General features: G+C 44.4%; 1 protein-coding gene across 1 annotated transcript; it reads left to right on the plus strand.

Annotated features, from left to right (window-relative positions):
• Positions 1 to 1,731: 1,731 nt before the first annotated feature.
• On the plus strand, positions 1,732 to 20,430 carry kcnj6 (potassium inwardly rectifying channel subfamily J member 6). The gene is made up of 2 exons (XM_067257819.1): positions 1,732 to 2,623; positions 20,081 to 20,430. Exons 1-2 carry the CDS (start codon positions 1,732 to 1,734, stop codon positions 20,428 to 20,430), a joined length of 1,242 nt encoding a protein of 413 aa, XP_067113920.1.

Here is a 20,430-nt window from a genome sequence, read left to right on the forward strand (position 1 = left end):
CCTAGCCCTCACTCTCTATGAACAGGGGACTGATGTTCGCAGAGTGAAAATATCTCTGGACACTTTGTCTACTGAGACAACCTTCCACTCCTTCTCTTTTCAAATATATATATTTTTTATTTTTGTCAATACGGAATCTCTCAATATGTCCATCTTGAGGAATGAGGTAAAGAGTGTAAAAGTATAGATTTAAACAGATTTTCACTCGGTCCTTCCCCAGAAAATCAAGCCATGTTATCAGAAAATCCGGCAAACTAACAGAGCAAAGCCCCCTTTGATCATTCACAGAATGAAGCTGTACGGTTCAAATCCAACAATTGCTATTGCGCTTTTCATTTAGTCCCCCTGGGTCCTGTTCTCATGCACTAAATTTCTCCAGTGTTGCTCTGAGTCAAACGCTCAATATCTCATGCCATAAGCGTGCTGACATAAGCAGTGAGAGACATTTAAACAATCTGGCCTTAGGACGCTAAGAAGGATGCAGGGTAAATATACAGTTTACTACTGATGAGGAGTTAGACATTACTGAGGTTGGAGAAGAGAATACCACACCAAAACCAATTTGCCAGTTGACTTTCGTATAAATCTACTTGTCATTTGTGTTGTCATGTTCTGGCTCCCCCCAACCCTGTTCTTCAGGTATCCAGGCACACTGGGGGGGTCTTCTCAACCTCTAGGAACCTGCCTGACCTAGGACTCATCTGCCACATCTACAATCTCTGCTGGAAACATCATCCATCAATTCATTGTTATTATACATTGTGTATTGTTCCTTTGTGATTCCTTCAGTAAAACTGTAAAACATATTCAGTTGTTAGTGTGGTTTTTGAACTTTTGTTGAAAAAGAATAACCAAAGGGATCTTCTGGAGGATATATATACAAAAATAACTGTTGCTTTCTGATGGAAGCTCTGAGGGTAAGCTTACCAATAGATTTTGGCAACCATAGATTGGTTCTGACAGCTTCCGTTTCTGTGTTTTACTGGAGACGATGTTTCAAAACCTAGTGCAGCTCTTGAGGAGGGCGTTCCTCTAGGACTTGGCACAGTGTAAACAGACCTGGATAAACCAGAAAGAGATAAGATAAGACCACTTCAAGTCAATTAAATTAACATAGAATGGATGCTTAGCACAGGAAAATAATAAAGAACCACAAAAATACATAAAATATACAAAGTACATCAAATACATTTCCAGCGTCAATAGCAAAATACATTTCCAGCAGCAGTGCTTATGGGCTGGGGGGAAGTATTTTATTGTATCCTTGTTCAGAATGGCCACTGCACAGGGTACCCATTCTTCCTGTCTAGTGGGATCTTGAATCTTGTGCCAGATGGCAGCAGCTGGAATGATGAGTGGAGGTGGTGGGTGGAGTCAGGGTAGACCTGGGTTACCTTCTTAGTACTATTAGTACTATATGGCGCACTTAATTTGGTTTCATGAGACTGAATACCTTAAATTGAGAACACAAATACATGGCCAGAAAAAGAGAAAAGTGTAGCTGTAATCATGCTGGGAGAAAAGGATAAGCACATGACCACGCATATTGTTTGTTCATAAGATGAAAGACCATCCCTCAAAATAGAGGGAGCTGCTTTATCACTGTAACATCGCCCCCTCGAAAGGTAGACTCAGTCAGCTGATTCAGTGATTGTGTCTTGGTTCTTAACTGCTCTGTGTACCTCTTGTCTTGTTTTCCGTCTGTAGGCTTGACTCGCTCTAGAAGGCCCAATGGAGCAGGATGTTGAGAGCCCGGTCACCATCCGACAGCCCAAGCTGCCCAAGCATGTCCGGGAGGACCTGTTGGTGGAGCGGGAACGGGCCAAAAGGAAGGTCCAGAGGTACGTGCGCAAGGACGGCAAGTGCAACGTCCATCACGGCAACGTGCGGGAGACCTACCGCTACCTGACAGACATCTTCACCACGCTGGTGGACCTCAAGTGGAGATTCAACCTGTTCATCTTTGTTCTGGTGTACACAGTCACTTGGCTGTTCTTCGGCTTCATGTGGTGGCTCATTGCCTATTTGCGTGGAGATTTGGACCACATAGGGGACAGCACGTGGACTCCCTGTGTCAATAACCTCAACGGGTTTGTATCTGCGTTTCTATTCTCCATCGAGACGGAGACCACTATCGGGTACGGGTACAGGGTCATCACAGACCAGTGCCCCGAGGGGATTGTTTTGTTGTTGGTCCAGTCGGTTTTAGGGTCAATAGTAAATGCTTTCATGGTGGGCTGCATGTTCGTCAAAATCTCACAACCCAAGAAGCGGGCGGAGACGTTAGTGTTCTCCACCTGTGCAGTAATCTCCATGAGGGATGGTAGACTGTGCCTGATGTTCAGGGTCGGCGACCTCCGTAACTCTCACATTGTGGAGGCCTCTATCAGGGCCAAGCTGATCAAGTCCAAGCAGACCAAGGAAGGGGAGTTCATCCCCCTCAACCAGACAGACATGAACGTTGGTTATGACACGGGGGACGACAGGTTGTTTCTGGTGTCGCCCCTCATCATCTGCCACGAAATCAACCAGAACAGCCCTTTCTGGGAGATCTCCCAAGCCCACCTGGCCAAAGAGGACCTGGAGATTGTGGTCATTCTGGAAGGAATGGTGGAGGCTACAGGTAAGCAAATGATTGGTCAGATTAAAAAATTCATGACGTCTTCAGGATCTTATTTTGACCTTTCCATCCACGGCATGTCAATTTGTAAAACAGATTAGGATTTGTAGATGCTCTTTTGATGTGTTCCATATACTGTATATGTATAAACTGCAATATCTAGCGTCTCATTTGATTAGCAACTGCATATGCAGCCTTAATGTTTATATTGTAAACAAATTATTAACCGAGAAGTGACCAAGTACAGAGCAAGGGTGTGTTTCATCTCATATCACGACAATGCATTAGTCAGTGCATATCTATTCTCCTCACCTTCTTACCATGTTTACCTCTGCTGTTTGAGAGCAGGGGCCTGTTCCATAAAGGCCGCTCAAATAAGTTGGACTTAAAGTCCCAAACCAGACTTGAATTAGCTTAACAAGTCAAGCGGGGCTAAAGCAGTTCCATAAAGGTCAATTTCAGCTCACGCAGTCCTACTAATTCAAGTCAGATTTAAGTAGTCAAGCTAATTGCACGTGCACCCTATTCTTAAGCAGCCTGAGAGGTAAAACATGGATCATACATCCACCATAGCAAAAGCAATGCACACGGCCACGTGACTTCTTCCAGAAAGAACGTTCCCTTTAAGCCGTGTAGTATGACAGCTCCCTCATCCACCGCTTCATCAAAATGAAACGACACGCCATGATTGACGGGAACGATAGGCTACGTAGGTCGAGGTCCTTTTTTAGACCTTTAGTTACGTCGTTGATTAAGAAACAGACACCCTCTAAACACATGTAAATGTACTTTTTTTTTTTTTACATTGTTTTAAATATAAATAGCCTACTATTAATCAATACATTACCCAGTAGCCTAACTTTTTAACATGGTTGTGTCGGGAAAATGGAGGATAGAGATGTAACCTATGGATTTAGGTTTGTTTTGCAATTGTAGACTGTTAACAACTATATAGCTATGATAATTATACTCGGATAATTTAGATTGAGATAGGCCTATGCCTGATGCCTAAATATTTGGAATCACAAACTACTGTAGGCTAGCCATAGGCTATGTTTAACGTGGTGTGTATCAAATTATTGTTCATCATCGTTTAATGCATTAGGCTAAATGTTGTAGCCTATGTAGGCTATTTAAGTTGATTTTCTATCAATGTTGAACATATTGAACTGATGAGAATAAGAAAATGAGAATATCCGTGGTAAATCATCGTTTTCCCATTGGGTCAGTGTTACAGGAAGGTCTGGTTAAGCACCAAGTCACGCTAAGCCTGACAGCCTGCCCCGGACCAGACTAGTTTCGCAGCCTAAGTTGCCATAGTAACCGAGTACTACGTTGAGCTAGCTTTATGGAACTGAATGAACTACAAATGAGTCCGACTAACTGACATGTCTGGCTTATTCGGTAAACTCGCTTTATGGAACAGGCCTCAGGAGTTATTGAAAGACAGGAAGGGAAACAGAAGTGGAGATCATTTAATTAATCAAGATTCAGTCCTTATGTACACCATGATGTTGGCACAGAGCGAGGCTCTTGTTAAGTCATCAGCTAGATAATGGGCTTATTGTGCATGAGGTAGATGCAAATAAGATCATATTTCATTAGCAATAAGAAAGGGCAGGTGCATCCATGGTTGTGTAACCACACGGACCATTGTAAACATTGTCTGCAGACACTTTTTGCCTGATTACACGAGCAGCAAACCATTATCGGTTGCCAATCTGTAAGAAAGCTACAAAGCAAGGCCATCAGACATTGTGCATTCCTTATTGAAACTGAAAGAAGGGCTTTACCTTCTCCAGAGTTGCAAACTTGTTATTTTCAAGGATTGTACCAGGGTTGTTCTACAACTGTTCTCAAACAGGAAAATATAAATGCTGGCTTCTTTGAAGGTTATGTTTTTTTTGAGTCTCCTTGGGTTCTGTGAAAAGCTTTTCTCAGACACAACAAAACCTTTGTGAGCCAAACCTTGTTGTCAGAGTAAAGAGGACACGTATACATTTACATTACATTTAGTCATTTAGCAGACGTTCTTATCCAGAGCGATTTAGTCCCCCTGAGGCAAGTAGGGGGAAGTGCACAGCCAGGAATCAAACTGGCAACCTTCTGATTAATGGCCCGATTCCCTCACCGCTCAGCCACCTGACTCCTTATACATATACATGTTTATAAATTAAAACTATGGCTGACTGACTGTCTTTTCTGAAAGACTTTGTGTCAGGTTGGAATGAAGAGCACAGTCGCAGATGCAGTTCAGAGTTTTTAATAGTTCTGAGTTACTTCAATAACAAAGTGGTCAAAGGAATAACGCAAAGCAGGATTGTAAGGCACGACCACACACTGGATCAAATCATACTTGAGGCAAAGGCAAACTTAAAGTTCATCACGACGGTTGGTTCAAGGGTAATCCACAATCGAGGTCAAGGCACAGTCCAGGGTCAAGGAACACAGAGCAGCCAGCACAATCGAGGTTTCCAGGTAGGGCAAGACAAAGGGGAGTTCAGAGACAAGCGGGGTTCAATACCGTGAATCAAAAGAGAGTCCAAGTGAACAGTCCAAATCGTAATCCAAAATCCACAGTCAAGGCAAGCAGGATCAAGCACAGATAAAAGTAACTTCCGTAGCATGCAAACCATGAATGAGCACTGACAACCAATTCAGGGTTCCTTTTAAACATGGCCGTTCACTTCCTCACAGCTTGGCTGAACCGGCCTTGCTCCGACTCCTTAGTGCCCTCTGCTGTCCTGGAGGGCACGCTGTGTGTTGAGTCGTGACAGGACCCCCCCCCTCGAGGACCGGCACCCGACGGTCCAGGAAGGTCCGGGATCAAGGATTTGTCATAAATGTACTTCCGAGACCCATGACCGCTCCTCCGGTCCATAGCCCTCCCAGTCTACGAGGAACTCCAATCCACGACCTCGTCGTCAAACATCGAGGAGTTTTCTGACTGTGTAGGTCAGAGTGCCATCAATCCTCCGGGGTGGAGGAGGGTTCTGGGATGTTGGAGACAGAGGAGAAGAGAAGGCTTTGTGTAGCAAAGAGACATGAAAAACAGGGCTGACCCTCATTGACCGAGGGATGGACAACTTGACACCGGATTAATTCTGCGTGACACTCTGAACGGTCCCGCATACCTAGGTGGGAGTTTTTGGGATTCTGCAGCCATAGGCAATCCCTTTGTAGACAACCAGACCCGATCACCAGGGTTGTAGAGCACTGCCACCCTTCTTTTTCGATCCGCCTGGAATTTGTGTTGGTTTGAGGCCCTGCGAGGTTCCAGCAGACCCTTTTCCAGAGACGTCGAAGGCGCTGGACTGAGGCATTCGCTGCAGGCACCGGGCCCTTTGTTGGCGAGGCAGGGAACAACACTGGAAGGTATCCTGTAAGCGCTTCAAAAGGAGACATTCCTAAGGATGAAGACTCTAACTGGTTGTGAGCCAGCTCCGCCCACATCAGGTAACTTGCCCAGGTGGTAGGGTTAGAAGAATATGTCACAATATGATCAGAGATATTTCTCCATCTCTTGGTTGACTCGTTCAGTCTGGCCATTAGTCTGGGGGTGATACCCAGAGGTGAGACGAACAGTTACCCCCATTAGCTGCCAAAAGGCCCTCCAGAATCTGGCGATGAACTGTGGACCCCTGTCGGATAGGATTTCCTCAGGCGTGCCATGGTAGCGAACCACCTCTTTAACTAGAGTGTCTGCTGTCTGCCGGGCCGTTGGGAGCTTCTGTAGGGGTACAAAACGTGAGGTCTTTGAAAAACGATCAACAATGACAAGTACAACTGTAAAACTATTGGAGAGGGGAAACCCCGTAACAAAGTCAAGAGAGACGTGACCAGGGGCGACGGGGGTGCAAGAGCCCTTGGGGGCGCTGGTTGTTGACTTTGTGGGCAGCACATATGGAACAGGCTGCGACTTAACCCGCAACATCCTACCTTGTAGACAGCCACCAGAATGTACGGCTAATTATTTCCATGGTTCGGTGTCGCCCGGCTGGCCTACCAAGCGAGAATCATGACCCAACTCCAGCACCAGTGGCCGTTGTGCCGTTGGAACGAAAGTCTTGGAGGGTGGCGTGTTGGGTGGTGGTTGTTCTAGACGGTGGCCATCTTGCACTTGCTCCATTAGTATCCAACAGACCGGGGCAACAGCACAGGTGTTGGGAACGATTGGTTCTGGTGTTTCTAGAAGGCTATCTTGGGCAAACTTCTGAGAGAGGGCATCAGCCTTGACGTTCTTGGACCCTGGTCGAAAAGAGAGTGTGAAATCGAAGCGTGTGAAGAAGAGGGCCCACCGAGCTTGACGAGGATTGAGTCTGCAGGCCTCATGGATATACTCAAGGTTTTTATGATCTGTCCACATCATGAACGGATGCTGGGCCCCTTCTTGCCAGTTTGACTGCCAGCAGTTCACGATTCCCTACATCATAGTGACTTTCAGCTGGGGTGAGCCGTCGAGAAAAGAAAACACAAGGATGCATCTTCTGGTCCTGGGAAGATCTCTGGGAGAGAACCGCTCCTACTCCCACCTCTGAGGCAGCCACCTCTACTATGAAAGGTAATTCAGGGTCTGGGTGAGCTAGCACTGGAGCCGTGGTGAATCTTTGTTTTAGCTCTGAAAAAGCTTGCTGAAGACCAGTGAGAGGAGAGCCGCCGCTGTGCTATAATTTCTTATAAAGCGGCGATAAAAGTTTGAACAGCCCAGGAATCTTTGCAACTGCTTTATAGTTGTGGTGTAGCCCACTCCAGGACTGCTGTTACTTTTGACTGATCCATTATTAATCCCTGGGGGGAGACCACAAAGCCAAGAAAGGTGGTGCTAGAAGTGTGGAACTCACTTTTTTCCAGTTTGACGAAGAGTCGATTTTGGAGTAGTTGCTGAAGCACTCGCCGGACGTGTTGAACGTGAGAATCTAGGTCAGAGGAAAATATAAAAATTTCGTCCAAATAAACAAACACAAAGTGATCAAAAAATTCCCTCAGCACATCATTAACAAAGGCCTGGAACACAGCAGGGCAATTAGACAGGCCAAAAGGCATTACCAGGTACTTGTAATGCCCCCGAGGGGTTATGAACGCTGTCTTCCACTTGACGCCCTCTCAAATTCTGACGAGGTGGAAGGCATTCCGGAGGTCCAACCTTGTGAAGATTGTGGCTCCTCTGAGACGTTCAAAGGCTGTGTTCAACAGTGGCAGGGGATACTTATTCTTCACAGTTATTTTATTCAGTCCCCTGTAATCGATGCATGGACGGAGCCCACCATCTTTTTTGCCCACGAAAAAGAATCCATCCGCAGCAGGAGAAGTGGACGGCCGGATAAGTCCATTATGGAGAGCGTCGTGAATGTAAGGATCCATTGCTTTGGTTTCAGGGATGGACAGGGAGTAAAGCCTGCCTCGTGGGAGCGCTGTGCCAGGAAGGAGATCAATTGCCATATCATAACTACAATGTGGATGGAGCAAGGCTGCCCTTTCCTTACAGAAAACCGCACTGAGGTCATGATACATGACGGGAACCTTTGGGGTACCAGCTAGGGGGGTCAGGGCAGCTGCAGCAATACTTGAGATCGTGGGCTGTTCTAGTGGCCGATGGGCTGTACAGGTAGGTCCCCATTGTGTAAGAGTGCTAGTGGCCCAATCGAAGGAGGGTTGATGGGTTATGAGCCAGGGGTATCCTAAGACAAGGGGATCTTGAGGAGTGTCAATCAAAAAGAAAACACAGCTTTCCAAGTGTGTGTCAAGTGTAAGCATCTTCAGGGGCCGGGTGCAGAACTCTAGTCATCCAGACCCCAGGGGACGTCTGTCAAGGGCCTGTACTGCTCTTGGAGCCTCACAATGAGTGATCGGCACCTGTAACTGGCGTGCTAGTGTTTGATCCATCAAATTAACTGCTGCCCCTGAATCCACCAAAGCTCGAACCCCTTGCTGGAACCCCAGGTTAGATGCACAGGCAGGGAACAGCGAGACGCGGGAGCAGAGGCGACCACTTCGCTCACCAGGAGGCCCCCGGCTCCTGGTGGGCGTGGCCTTTTCCCTGGGGGTTTGGACAGTTACTGCACAGATGACCCTGGCCTCCACAATACAGGCAAAGGCCCTGTCGAATCCGGCGCTGTCTCTCCTCTTGGCTTAGCCCGAGAAAGACCTAGCTGCATGGGCTCCTCCCCATCATGGTCTACGGGTGAACCGGCCCGAGGTGGTGGCCTTAATGGCAATGGACAATCGTGGACCCGGTTTGGCGGAAGACAGCCGGCCTTGCTCCGACTCCTTAGTGACACTTTGTCTTTTCTGAAAGACTTTGTCTTCAAAAGACAGCTAAGTGACTTGGCAGGACTAGAGGCAGGTCTCCACGCTGGACTTCTGTGCATGTTCATGTTTAGTTAGTGAGGTAACACTAATGTGAGTGAGTCCCCTCTATCAGCTACCCAGGGCCTCACTGAGCTGCACCATAAAACAGCACAACCCTGCCTGACAGGGCTCCTCTAAATGGGAAGACACACAATTGAATGTGTCAGCCAATTAGTCACTGTGCACTACAATCTACACACCAAAAGTTTCCTATTCCAACCGCCAGACACGTGTGTAGAAATTTCTATATAGGCATTGATGTTATCTTGAGGAGGCGTGTGAGTTCTGCAGATGGCTTTCTTGAAAAGCAAGTCCAAAAGGACCCAGTGACACGTGTGTGACTGCTCTTGTTTACTGTGCATGACGGAGATGGAGATCCTTGCGGTTTGTTTGGTGCACATCACCTTCCAAAGCAGGAAGTGTGCTTGCATGTCAGTAAAGCACATTAGGTTTTACATTGTTGTGGACTCCAGGTCTGTGTGCTATTTTTCTTTTACTTCTAGCAGTGGGAGTTTGTCTGGCCTTGAGTAATGATGTCATAACTCATTGCACTGCAGATTGTGATGCTGTTGTTTAGTGTATAAAAAAGGCAATTGATAAGGGGTGCTTGGCTGCATCTACTCAAACAGGCCCCTTAAAAACAGCCATGGAAAGAATCAAACCAATAATTTTTGGTTTGATTCCCCCCCCCCCGCACTTCAGTTTATCTCTGCAACTCCCTAGATTTCTCTGAGCACAGGCCCAACAAATCAATCTAATTCTCCTCCTCCTTTCAATTCCTCTTTCTTCTCTTTGTGGCTGATACATGAGTGAAATGAGTTCAAATTAGAGAGGCCTGCCATTTTGAAAGCTGAAGCCTCTGCCTCCCAATGTCAGATGGCTGAATGGTTAGGTAATCGGACTATCAATCAGAAGGTTGCCGGATTGATTCCGGCTGTGCCAAATGACGTTGTGTCCTTGGGCAAGGCACTTCACCCTACTTGCCTCAGGGAGAATGTTTCTGTACTTACTGTAAGTCGCTCTGGATAAGAGCGTCTGCTAAATGACTAAATGTAAATGTTATGTTCTTTCTCATTTGTAATTTTCCATTTCATTTGACTAAAGTTTGATTCAAAGAATATCACTTATATAATTGTGTGCGGTGTAAATTGTGTATTATCCTCTTTACCTTTTCACAATGCTTTTCCCCTCATCCCTGCGGGCAGTTACAACAAAAGGTTTCTCAGGAAATTATGACAGACATTGTCTAGAAATGGTGGAGGAAATTGCTTGATAATTTAATCTCTGGTCTGTAATAGCTGTTAATATTTTTTTTAGCCTTTTTTTGCAGGTCCACAATGTTAAAGAGGACTAGATAAAGCCTGGCATCATCTAACACCACTGTTTTGATTACGATGTATTGCATACTTTGACTTTGTACAGTACGTTCAAAATAGAATGTGCTATTTGGTTGACATCAGAGCAATAGTCAACCATAACATTCTTTCACTTCATTTTTCTTTAGTCTCAAATACAATACATGTGGTTATTATTATAATATGTGACTGTACAATACATACTGCGTAATATCTCTGCATGTTATATGGGAGATCATTTACATTTTCGTCTGCTCATTTACAGTACAGCTAGAGAGTAGAGAGTGGAAAGCGCCATCTTGTCAGTTTGAGGCAGAGAAAATGTGGTTGGCAACCCCCCTCCATGTTTGTCATTAGCATATTTAAATCAATGGCTATAAGCAACAACATAAGATATAACAGTATTTTGGCAGTAGAATTCATGCAGTGCGCCTGGTGGAGATCAAGTGCTGAATCAAGGAGCTGGAGTAGAACCTCCCATATAAATGATGAAGCAGTTGTTAAACTATGTTTTCACACAGTTAAATTAGCATTTATTTTTTTCAGTCTGTGAATCGTCTGTGAGAGATTACCTTGCATAATCTCTGTTCATGAATAACCTCATGATGTTTTATGGCAGCAAACATCACCATGGATTCAACAAAACCAATCAGTGTTTGTCACTTCAAGGGGTCTCATACAGCTTTTCTTGCCTATTGATGTAGCTGGAAACAGTATGTTTACTCTCCCCCTATGCAAACATGGATGGCATGCCTACGCCACTGCTCACATACATTGTGCAGTAATTTAGCTCTCCTTGCTGGTTCGGAGAAGTCTTTGACTTTGTGGATAGAGGACTGCCCAGATTCACTAGACAATGTATCGTTCCTAACAAAACCATTAGGAACTAATAGGGCTCTTTCTGGAACCTTTTTCAGGGTTTTTCCTGTTGTTTCTATAGAATAGGTGTAGGTGCTGATACATGTTCTTTTCCAGCATGATAGTGGATGTGGTAGCTTTGACATCTCAGCTATTTGATTGAACTGGCAAGTTGTGTCCAACTCCACATTCATCTTTTTTCAGTTATGTGATCATTATGTAACTAATAATATAGAACATAGAGCCATCTATTTAATATGTTGCTTTTAGCCTTTCCATAATTTTTTTTATCTGATAATCCTGATTTATATTGTTAGAAAGTAATGGAGAAATCATTCCCCCACTCTTACTCTCTCTATCTCTCTTTCTTCTTCTCTTACTGACCATACCATCATTGGCAGTGGTTTGTGAGGTTGCCATGGCAACTGCAGTTGGTGGAGCTTGATCTTCGTGAGCAAACAAAGTGAGCAGGCAGGAAAGCCCACGATGGTTACGTAACCAGTGTTATGTGAACAGCAGGCCCATCCAGTCAATCTCTATCTGATCGTTATTAGCTATTTTTGCACCACCAATTCAACGTGTGGGCACCGACTTAACTTTACCTCTTTGTTCCCTGTTCCTCAACCAAATACTTATTACAGTGTGGCAGAAAGCATAGGTCTTTGTACTGATCATCTGCTAAAAACATGTGTGTGTGTACGTGTGTACGTGTGTCTCTGCTGCCTTGGTTCTGCCTTTACATTTACATTACATTTACATTACATTTATGCATTTAGCAGACTCTTATCCAAAGCAACTTCCAAGAGAGAGTTTTACAAAAGTGCATAGGTCACTAATTATAACAACGAGATAGACCCAAACATTGCGGGTAGCCAAACATGATGCATACATTGTGAAAACCACATGCCTTTGCAGTTGTTATTATAGTTCTGGAGAACAATCACAATCATTGATGCTAAATGGCAAGAACCCAGTGCAGTACTACACAGTGAGCACAAAGGGAACTGCTAAGTTAGTATTGTTGTACACAGCATTAGAAGCAAGGCAGGTCCCCTCTATCAGCTACCCAGGGCCTCACTGAGCTGCACCATAAAACAGCACAACCCTGCCTGACAGGGCTCCTCTAAATGGGAAGACACACAATTGAATGTGTCAGCCAATTAGTCACTGTGCACTACAATCTACACACCAAAAGTTTCCTATTCCAACCGCCAGACACGTGTGTAGAAATTTCTATATAGGCATTGATGTTATCTTGAGGAGGCGTGTGAGTTCTGCAGATGGCTTTCTTGAAAAGCAAGTCCAAAAGGACCCAGTGACACGTGTGTGACTGCTCTTGTGTACTGTGCATGACGGACATGGAGATCCTTGCGGTTTGTTTGGTGCACATCACCTTCCAAAGCAGGAAGTGTGCTTGCATGTCAGTAAAGCACATTAGGTTTTACATTGTTGTGGACTCCAGGTCTGTGTGCTATTTTTCTTTTACTTCTAGCAGTGGGAGTTTGTCTGGCCTTGAGTAATGATGTCATAACTCATTGCACTGCAGATTGTGATGCTGTTGTTTAGTGTATAAAAAAGGCAATTGATAAGGGGTGCTGGGGTGCTTGGCTGCATCTACTCAAACAGGCCCCTTAAAAACAGCCATGGAAAGAATCAAACCAATAATTTTTAAAGGTATGAAACAAGCCAAATACTTGTTACAGTGTGGCAGAAAGCATAGGTCTTTGTACTGATCATCTGCTAAAAACGTGTGTGTGTGTGTATGTGCTGCAAACTGAATCACAAACTGGTCTCTCTTCTGCCTCGGTTCTGCCTATACATTTACATTACATTTATATTGTGTGAATGAAAAGTGTGAAAAGACACAGGCACGTTTCCCATCCTTTTCTCAAAGGTTTTCCTCACCTGGTTCAGTAGCCCCAACATGTAGTACTGCCCACAAGGCAACAGGGCATAAAGCATGGTTCCCTCTTCTTATTGGATAACAATTGTTTGTGCAGAATCCATGCAGCAGTGTGTTGTCCCTGGTGATTAGTTGTTAGTTGTGTGAGTAGCATTATCGTGAGTGGATATGAGCAGCAGGCGGGAGGAGAGCAACACTGTGACTGGATGATGACAGGACACGTATGGCATCTCCAGGGTGACCACCACACTCTTTAACGCTGTCTAAAGATGGGATGGGAGACAGGGAGAAGGGGAATGTGACGGAGTGAAGGGGTTAACTCATCCATGGCATTGAAGTATTACAGTTTTACAAGTGAGTTTAGTGCAAGTTGTAAGGACGCAATGCAAATCTGTGAGCGCCACAACCACACTTTGAGACTTTGAGAAAGGCATCAAACACAGTGTTCCATCCCAGTCTGTCAGCTTGCGTAGATAGACCCCTTGGTAGGATAGCTGCCTCGTCATGTAACCCAAGGGTCCATACAGACGGGAACAGCGGCGTGAAGGAGAATGTTACGGGTGAGGGCGGCGGTGCGGGGGAGGGGGTGCAAGGTTGCAGAGGGCATGAAGCAGGAACAGCTTGTGGCCGTTTTCCCGGCTGACCTATTCTATGCCATGAGGACTGTTGTGGTGTGCAGTGCACATAGGGTACTGCATAAACACACACAGACACACGCATGTGCGCACAGACACTCACACAGCTCCGCGGCATGATGGCCAGACTATGTGGTCATAGGCCATATGCCCGCCAGACACTCATGTACCAGGTTTCCCCTTTCATACATTCATACACACAAGCACACACAAACTCTCTCACCTAGCCACACAAAACAGGACATCATGTTTCTGTGATTTTAAATCACCCAATGCAAATCAAGCCAAATGATGCCATTAGAGGACATATTGGCATTAAAATAGTCCTCTTATGTTATCAAGACACACACATAGTATCATGGTTAATAAAGCTTGAAATAACAGTCCACCAGAAACTCATGTGTCTGTCCCTCATTAGTAGGCCAGGTTAATATGCTCCGCTGGATCTAAAGCTCTCTCAATGCCACCATGTTATGCGTTACTTATATAATGTGACATAGTCTGTAGTAGTCTCAAGTGGTGTGGATCGGCACTCTGCACACCAGCTCAACAACACGGACACTAACTTACACTAATAATAGTACTTCACTTTACAGAACTTTCCCATATATATGATGATAGAGCAAAAGAGAAAGAGAGACAATTTAGGCTGCTAATATTATCCTACATGAAACGAATATGCATGTATTCATATTTTGCCACATGCCCAGAAGAGACTAATAGTAGTAGTAGGAATAGTATCTTATGATGTGATACGGATAGTAATTCAGTTTATAACCACGATCCACTATTATTGTCCTTGAGTCTTTGGAAAAGGGAAAGTGACACACAGCCAAATAGTCTCACAAAGGTCCAGTGAGATAAGTGTTTTAGAATGTCGAGAGAACATTAATTGTCTGTTGCTCTGAGGTCGTCTTCCCAACAGATCCTGACTCATTTGGGGATTTTTGCATCTGAATTATCTTGGTGTTGACAGTCGACACTCACACACATACACACACTCAGTCTCCTGCTGGGCTCCAGGCTGGGGCGTGGGTTACATAAATGTGCTTGGCTAGGACTGTCTCTGTGTGTGGGTGTCTGACTGCCTTTGTCTCCATTTACCTTTGAGCTGTATTGCTCTTTGTAAAAGAGTTCCAGCGTTTGAGCATGTCACTTGATTCTCTCCTGAATCTCACTCAGAGGGCTCTGGGTTGTGTGAGTATTCAAGTCTGTAGACAGCCTACACTGATTAGACCCCTGAAATTATAATGTGTCTTGCCTCTAACCCTTAACTAGTTTGAAGAACCTGTGTAAAAAAAACATTCACTTGAGGTGTTGAGTGTCAGGATCAGGCAGTCTCTCAAGGCTGCTGGATAATTGCTGGGTTGGGTCGGAATAACACCTGCAACAAATTGCTTCACTACATTCAATTATCAATTAGATACCTGGGGCCAGCATTTCAAAACTTGTAATCCAGATCAGAATGATCCGATAACCAAATCCCCCTGTCGTCAGCCACGGATCAACCTGATCTATCCCGGTATTTCAAAACTTTGCCGGATTGGATCAGAGTGATCCTGATACCGGCAGATTGGGATGTCCAAATCCGTCCCGCCCCCTGGATCACAGATAGGAAACAGAAAATGGAGCGAACAATTTACCGAAAAAAGGAGAAGTTGACATAACTATTGTCTCTAAATGTAAGTATAATCTTGGTCTGTGTTGATGCGTCCTAAGACTAGATGAAAGGCAATCATTATATTAAGTTAACACATTTTGTAAATCAGCACAAATTATTAACATATTTGTTTTTCTTTACAGATGTTTGTGGAAAGAGAAGACAGCCAGTTAACACAGACCTGCTCCAAATGGCATAACCCTTGAGCTTTGGCTATGAGTGTGTGCTGAATGCATGTTAATAAAGACATTTACATTTACATTTAGCAGACGCTCTTATCCAGAGCGACTTACAGTAAGTACAGGGACATTCCCCCGAGGCAAGTAGGGTGAAGTGCCTTGCCCAAGGACACAACGTCAGTTGGCATGACCGGGAATCGAACTGGCAACCTTTGGATTACTAGCCCGATTCCCTCACCGCTCAGCCACCTCACTCCCTTTCATTTAACTGATTTTCAGTGAAGGTCTTTATCAGTGAGTATAACTTCACAAAAAACATTCATATTCAACCTTAAACATAGAAATAGCAGTTATGTCAAACAAAAGCACCAGGCCTTATCATTAATCACCAATGCTGATGCAGAAACAGTATTAGTGAACTGTTAAATGTTATGAGCTATAAACCATCATGAGAAATACAAATTGACCATGGCATTTCTAACTGCTCTTCCTTCTGGTTCATCGGCTTGATGTGGTGGTGGTGGCTGCAGCTGTGGGACTTCTGTCTCAAGTCGCAGTCTGTCCAGGTTTCCTTCGTTAAGTGGAACTCTTCTCATTTGTGCAATGTTGTGAAGAACAAGGCATCCTGGCAATTGAGAATAATTTTTTCTTGGTTTGAGTTATTTCTTCCTCATTATCCGGAAATCTCACATACTGATGGATTAGACCAGCCAGGGCTGATGCCACTGAATGCATTACGTGTCCCACTGTAGACTTTGTCACAGCCAGGCCATCTGCAATAACTTCGTAAAAAGATCCACAAGCAAAGAAACGTAGGGCAATAAGCACCTGCTCCTCCACAGTTAAGGCATGACTCCGTCTAGTAGGACGTTGTAGATGTTGGTGAAGAATATCACATATATACAAAATGTCTTCTCTTCTGAATCTATAGCGTGCATAAAGCTCATCATTTGAGTACTGCTCAAGAAGATTAGCTCGTTGGACATACTGACGAGGCTTGTATCGTCTCTGACGGTGCCGCACAACATGCACAATGGATGTCATGTTGCAGAAGCAAAGGTCATTGACCTTAACGAGCCCAGTTTTAAAGTCTGACCTGTGCTTTAACACCTGCTTTCAATTTATCTGAATGGTATAAAAGGCCTTTCTTAGTGATAGGGCTTTCTCAGACAACATGGAGAAGAACAAAGGAAGCAATTTTACTACAGCAGAGACAACAGCACTTCTGGAGGGTGTTCGTGCAAATTATCAGGCCTTTTTTGGAGCTTTTAGTGGCCCTGGACAGAGTTCTCTGTCATCCAAACATAAAAATGAAATATGGGCTGACATTACAAAGCAAGTTAATGCCACTGGTAGTGGCCAACGGCGGAATGTGGAACAGGTTCGGCTTAGGTGGAAAAACCTAAAGCAGAAGGCTACCAAGGACCATTCAGAGGCAAAAACTAAAAACAAACGGGAAACAAGGCCATAAAACGAGGGGAATTCACAGAAACTGTTTTGGACATCGTTGGAGGTGAGTTCTCAAGCTTTGTTTGGTATACTGCCAGCTGGTTCAGGGGAATCAATTCACCCCACTGAACCATTGAACCTGTCGGCTGAAATGATCACCCTCACCCCTGTGGAGCTTGCTTTTGTAGAGCCCTGCACAAGTCGGAGCCCTGTCTTGGAAGAGATGGGGAATTCACCAGCACCACCACCATGTAAATGCAAAAAGCAAGCTGAGAAAGGGGATGCCTACAATAATTTATTAAAAGTGGAAACAGGACGGGCTCAACAACAAATAATTCTCACAAATGAACAAATTAAACTGACACTGCTTAAACAAGAATAAGTTAAGCTAAGAATTCAGTTGCTGGAAAAACTGTTAAAAGATTAATGTTTAACACTTAGTGTAGCTGTCGCAATTATGTTTTTCTTTCATAATTCTGAGTTTGTAATGTCAGTTAATAGCCTATTGTTTAGTGCATTGCAGTGAACAGCGTAAAATGGCTCATGTGCTGCCGGATGATTATGTTGATGTGTATTAGTTGTTTTGGCGACGAATACGTTGTGTTTTTTTACTTCAGTTTTTCATGGTGTTTGCTGAAAAAGGAACATGCAAAGAAAATAAACATTGATCAAACAGCAGTGAAGCGTGGCTATGTCTGTATCAAACAAATAACTTTGGAAGCAGTTACACTTAGGCTGTTCAAACCTTTACATGTAATCTCCATCAAATCCCCCTCTGAGGTGGGATCAGGCTAATCCTGATTTTTAGGATCAAACTGATCCAGATTTCCCACTAAAGTTTTGAAATACTCAACAGCAGTTTTTATCCGGATCAAAGGCAGGATTGGATTCCCGAATCTGAATCTTCAGGATCAGATTTGCTTTGAAATGCCAGTTTTTAGGATCTGATCAGGATTTAATCCAATCCAGAAGGATTAATCCTGTGGGATCATTTTGAAATACCGGCCCCTGGGCATTCACCTGCACTTTCTATATTCCACCACTGATTCCACTCACGTCTCTATATAAAGTACTTATTCAGCCGTTGTGCTGTTTTTATTTGGAATTATAAAATAATAATCATTATAACAATCTTACAATGCTCCCTTTTTGGTGGACTTCAGGGTCAAAACAACATATAGTAGTTTGTGATTGGTGTTTTTTATCGATGCAGTCTTTGTGTGTTACCTGAGTGATTAGAGCTCTCAGAGTGCTGGGCAGCTGTATGTTGGCTGTGGGGCTTTTCTGTGTCCATGGTCTCTGAGACTCTTGTTTCCACCATATTGTTTCTGCAGCACACCAGCTGGCCACAGGAGCGCCGCATTTTCAGGATCAATGACCAGAGAAAACAGCAACATAGACCTCTACTTCCCTTGCAGAAGAACACACACACACAAATACCACACACATACAACCCAGTCTCTACCCGCCACACACATACAACCCACTCTCTACCCCACCACACACATACAACCCACTCTACCCCACCACACACATACAACCCACTCTCTACCCCGCCACACACATACAACCCACTCTCTACCCCGCCAGACATATACAACCAACTCTCTACCCCGCCACACACATACAACCCACTCTCTACCCCGCCACACACATACAACCCACTCTCTACCCCGCTACACACATACAACCCACTCTCTACCCCGCCACACACATTATCTTGTTATGCACTATAGTCTGATGTCTCTTCTCTTTATATCCTGTTGATACCGACACTCTGAAGCACCAATTATTTTTGAATCACACATTCATTAAGAATTCCCCCACTGACTTCCCTCAACTTTTGATACTATAATCTTAATAATTGTGCCCGTTTCAATGCCCTGCAGGGAAGCAACTGTAAAAGAGCCAGTTAACCATGACAGTAGCAGTCCAAATGAGGATAAACCCTTGTCATCATGTATTCCTGTAATGTGGTCTCATTAGGTTCGCGAATGAAACCTGCTGGATCAAAAAGAAAGAAAAAAGCGACAAGCTGGTCAAAAGAGGTCATTTGGTGATAGTCCACTGGACAGTTAATCTGTGTGTGATGAAGGCTGCCTCCTCTTCCTGTAAGGACTTGCACGTCAAATGATTAGTCGAACATTTGCAAAAGAAATGGAAATATATATATTTTTATTAGCCAGTCAGTTATTTCTAAGAATTGTTCTGTGTCTCTCTTTTTTTCTCTCACATCTCTCTCTCTCTCTTGAAAGACACTTCGTAGAATGATTAACGTGGTTAAATGTTCCCAATAAATGAGTAAGTGAACAAAGGGAGAGTCTGTTTTTCTTGATGTCATTGGATCGCTCTTTACAGTACCAATCCTAACAGTACCGTTCCTTCTAAAGAGTCACAACATAAGCTGGGCAATGTCAGAAGCTACAACTTAACATAATGTGCTTGGTATGGGGCTGGGACAAATGACATACTGTTGCCTTGCAAATATGCCCAGTGGTATACATCTAAGAGTTATACTGCATTCACAAGCCTACAGGCTGTTGTTTAGCTTTTCTCTGAGATAATACTTTGGAAAGTTAGAGGGAAACGCTTTAAAAGGCTTCTGGAGCATGGTGGCATATCAACATTTGTTGTAAACAAGAATGTGATGGTTAGCCCACAATGAGCTGAGTTGTTAACATGCTCTTGGGCAACTGCCACATTTGAATGGTGGTATTCCAGCCTAATGGACATGAGAAATGTAATGAGCCAGACATACCACTGTCTAGAGCACAAGATCACTGAATATTAGCTATTACTATATCCCTGTATATTTATGGCACCAGTATATTTTTCCAGTTACTATGTTTGTTTACTGAGACTCCATGACAATAGTAGCTAACTAAATAATGGCAAATAACCTTCCCTGGGTTAATTAGAGGGATGTGTTTCTAAGTTATCAATGGTCTGCATTAAATGTTCATTAATTAACTGTTGAAACTTTCTCAGTTTGAAAACACAAGATCCCCAGGTGTATATAATACTGCATGACATAAGAGGACGACCCGATCTAACTTCTGTCTGTCTCGTCCAGGTATGACATGCCAGGCCAGGAGTTCGTACGTGACCAGTGAGATCAAGTGGGGCTATCGTTTCACACCAGTCCTGACCCTGGAGGATGGCTTCTACGAAGTGGACTACAACAGCTTCCATGACATCTATGAGACAAACACACCCAGCTGCAGTGCCAAAGAGCTGGCGTCCCGTGTGCGCCTGCCGCTGACCTGGTCAGTGGCCAGCAGGCTGAGCCAGCAGGGGATGCTTGAGCCTGAGATCCAGGGCCGGGAGAAGAAGACCACCCTGGACACACAGAAGGAGGGTGTAGAGGAGCAGACGCAGAGGAACGGTGACATCGCCAACATGGAGAGCGAGTCCAAAGTGTAG

Source organism: Osmerus mordax, chromosome 19 (assembly GCF_038355195.1).
Source record: "Osmerus mordax isolate fOsmMor3 chromosome 19, fOsmMor3.pri, whole genome shotgun sequence".
NCBI classification, from domain to species: Eukaryota; Metazoa; Chordata; class Actinopteri; order Osmeriformes; family Osmeridae; genus Osmerus; species Osmerus mordax.

What these genes read in the sequence shown, in the direction of transcription:
- kcnj6 (XM_067257819.1), top strand. Translation starts at nt 1,732, where the DNA reads ATGGAGCAGGATGTTGAGAGCCCGGTCACCATCCGACAGCCCAAGCTG. An exon ending in AGGAATGGTGGAGGCTACAG is followed by an intron (nt 2,624 to 20,080) that starts GTAAGCAAATGA and finishes TGTCTCGTCCAG; the next exon opens with GTATGACATGCCAGGCCAGG.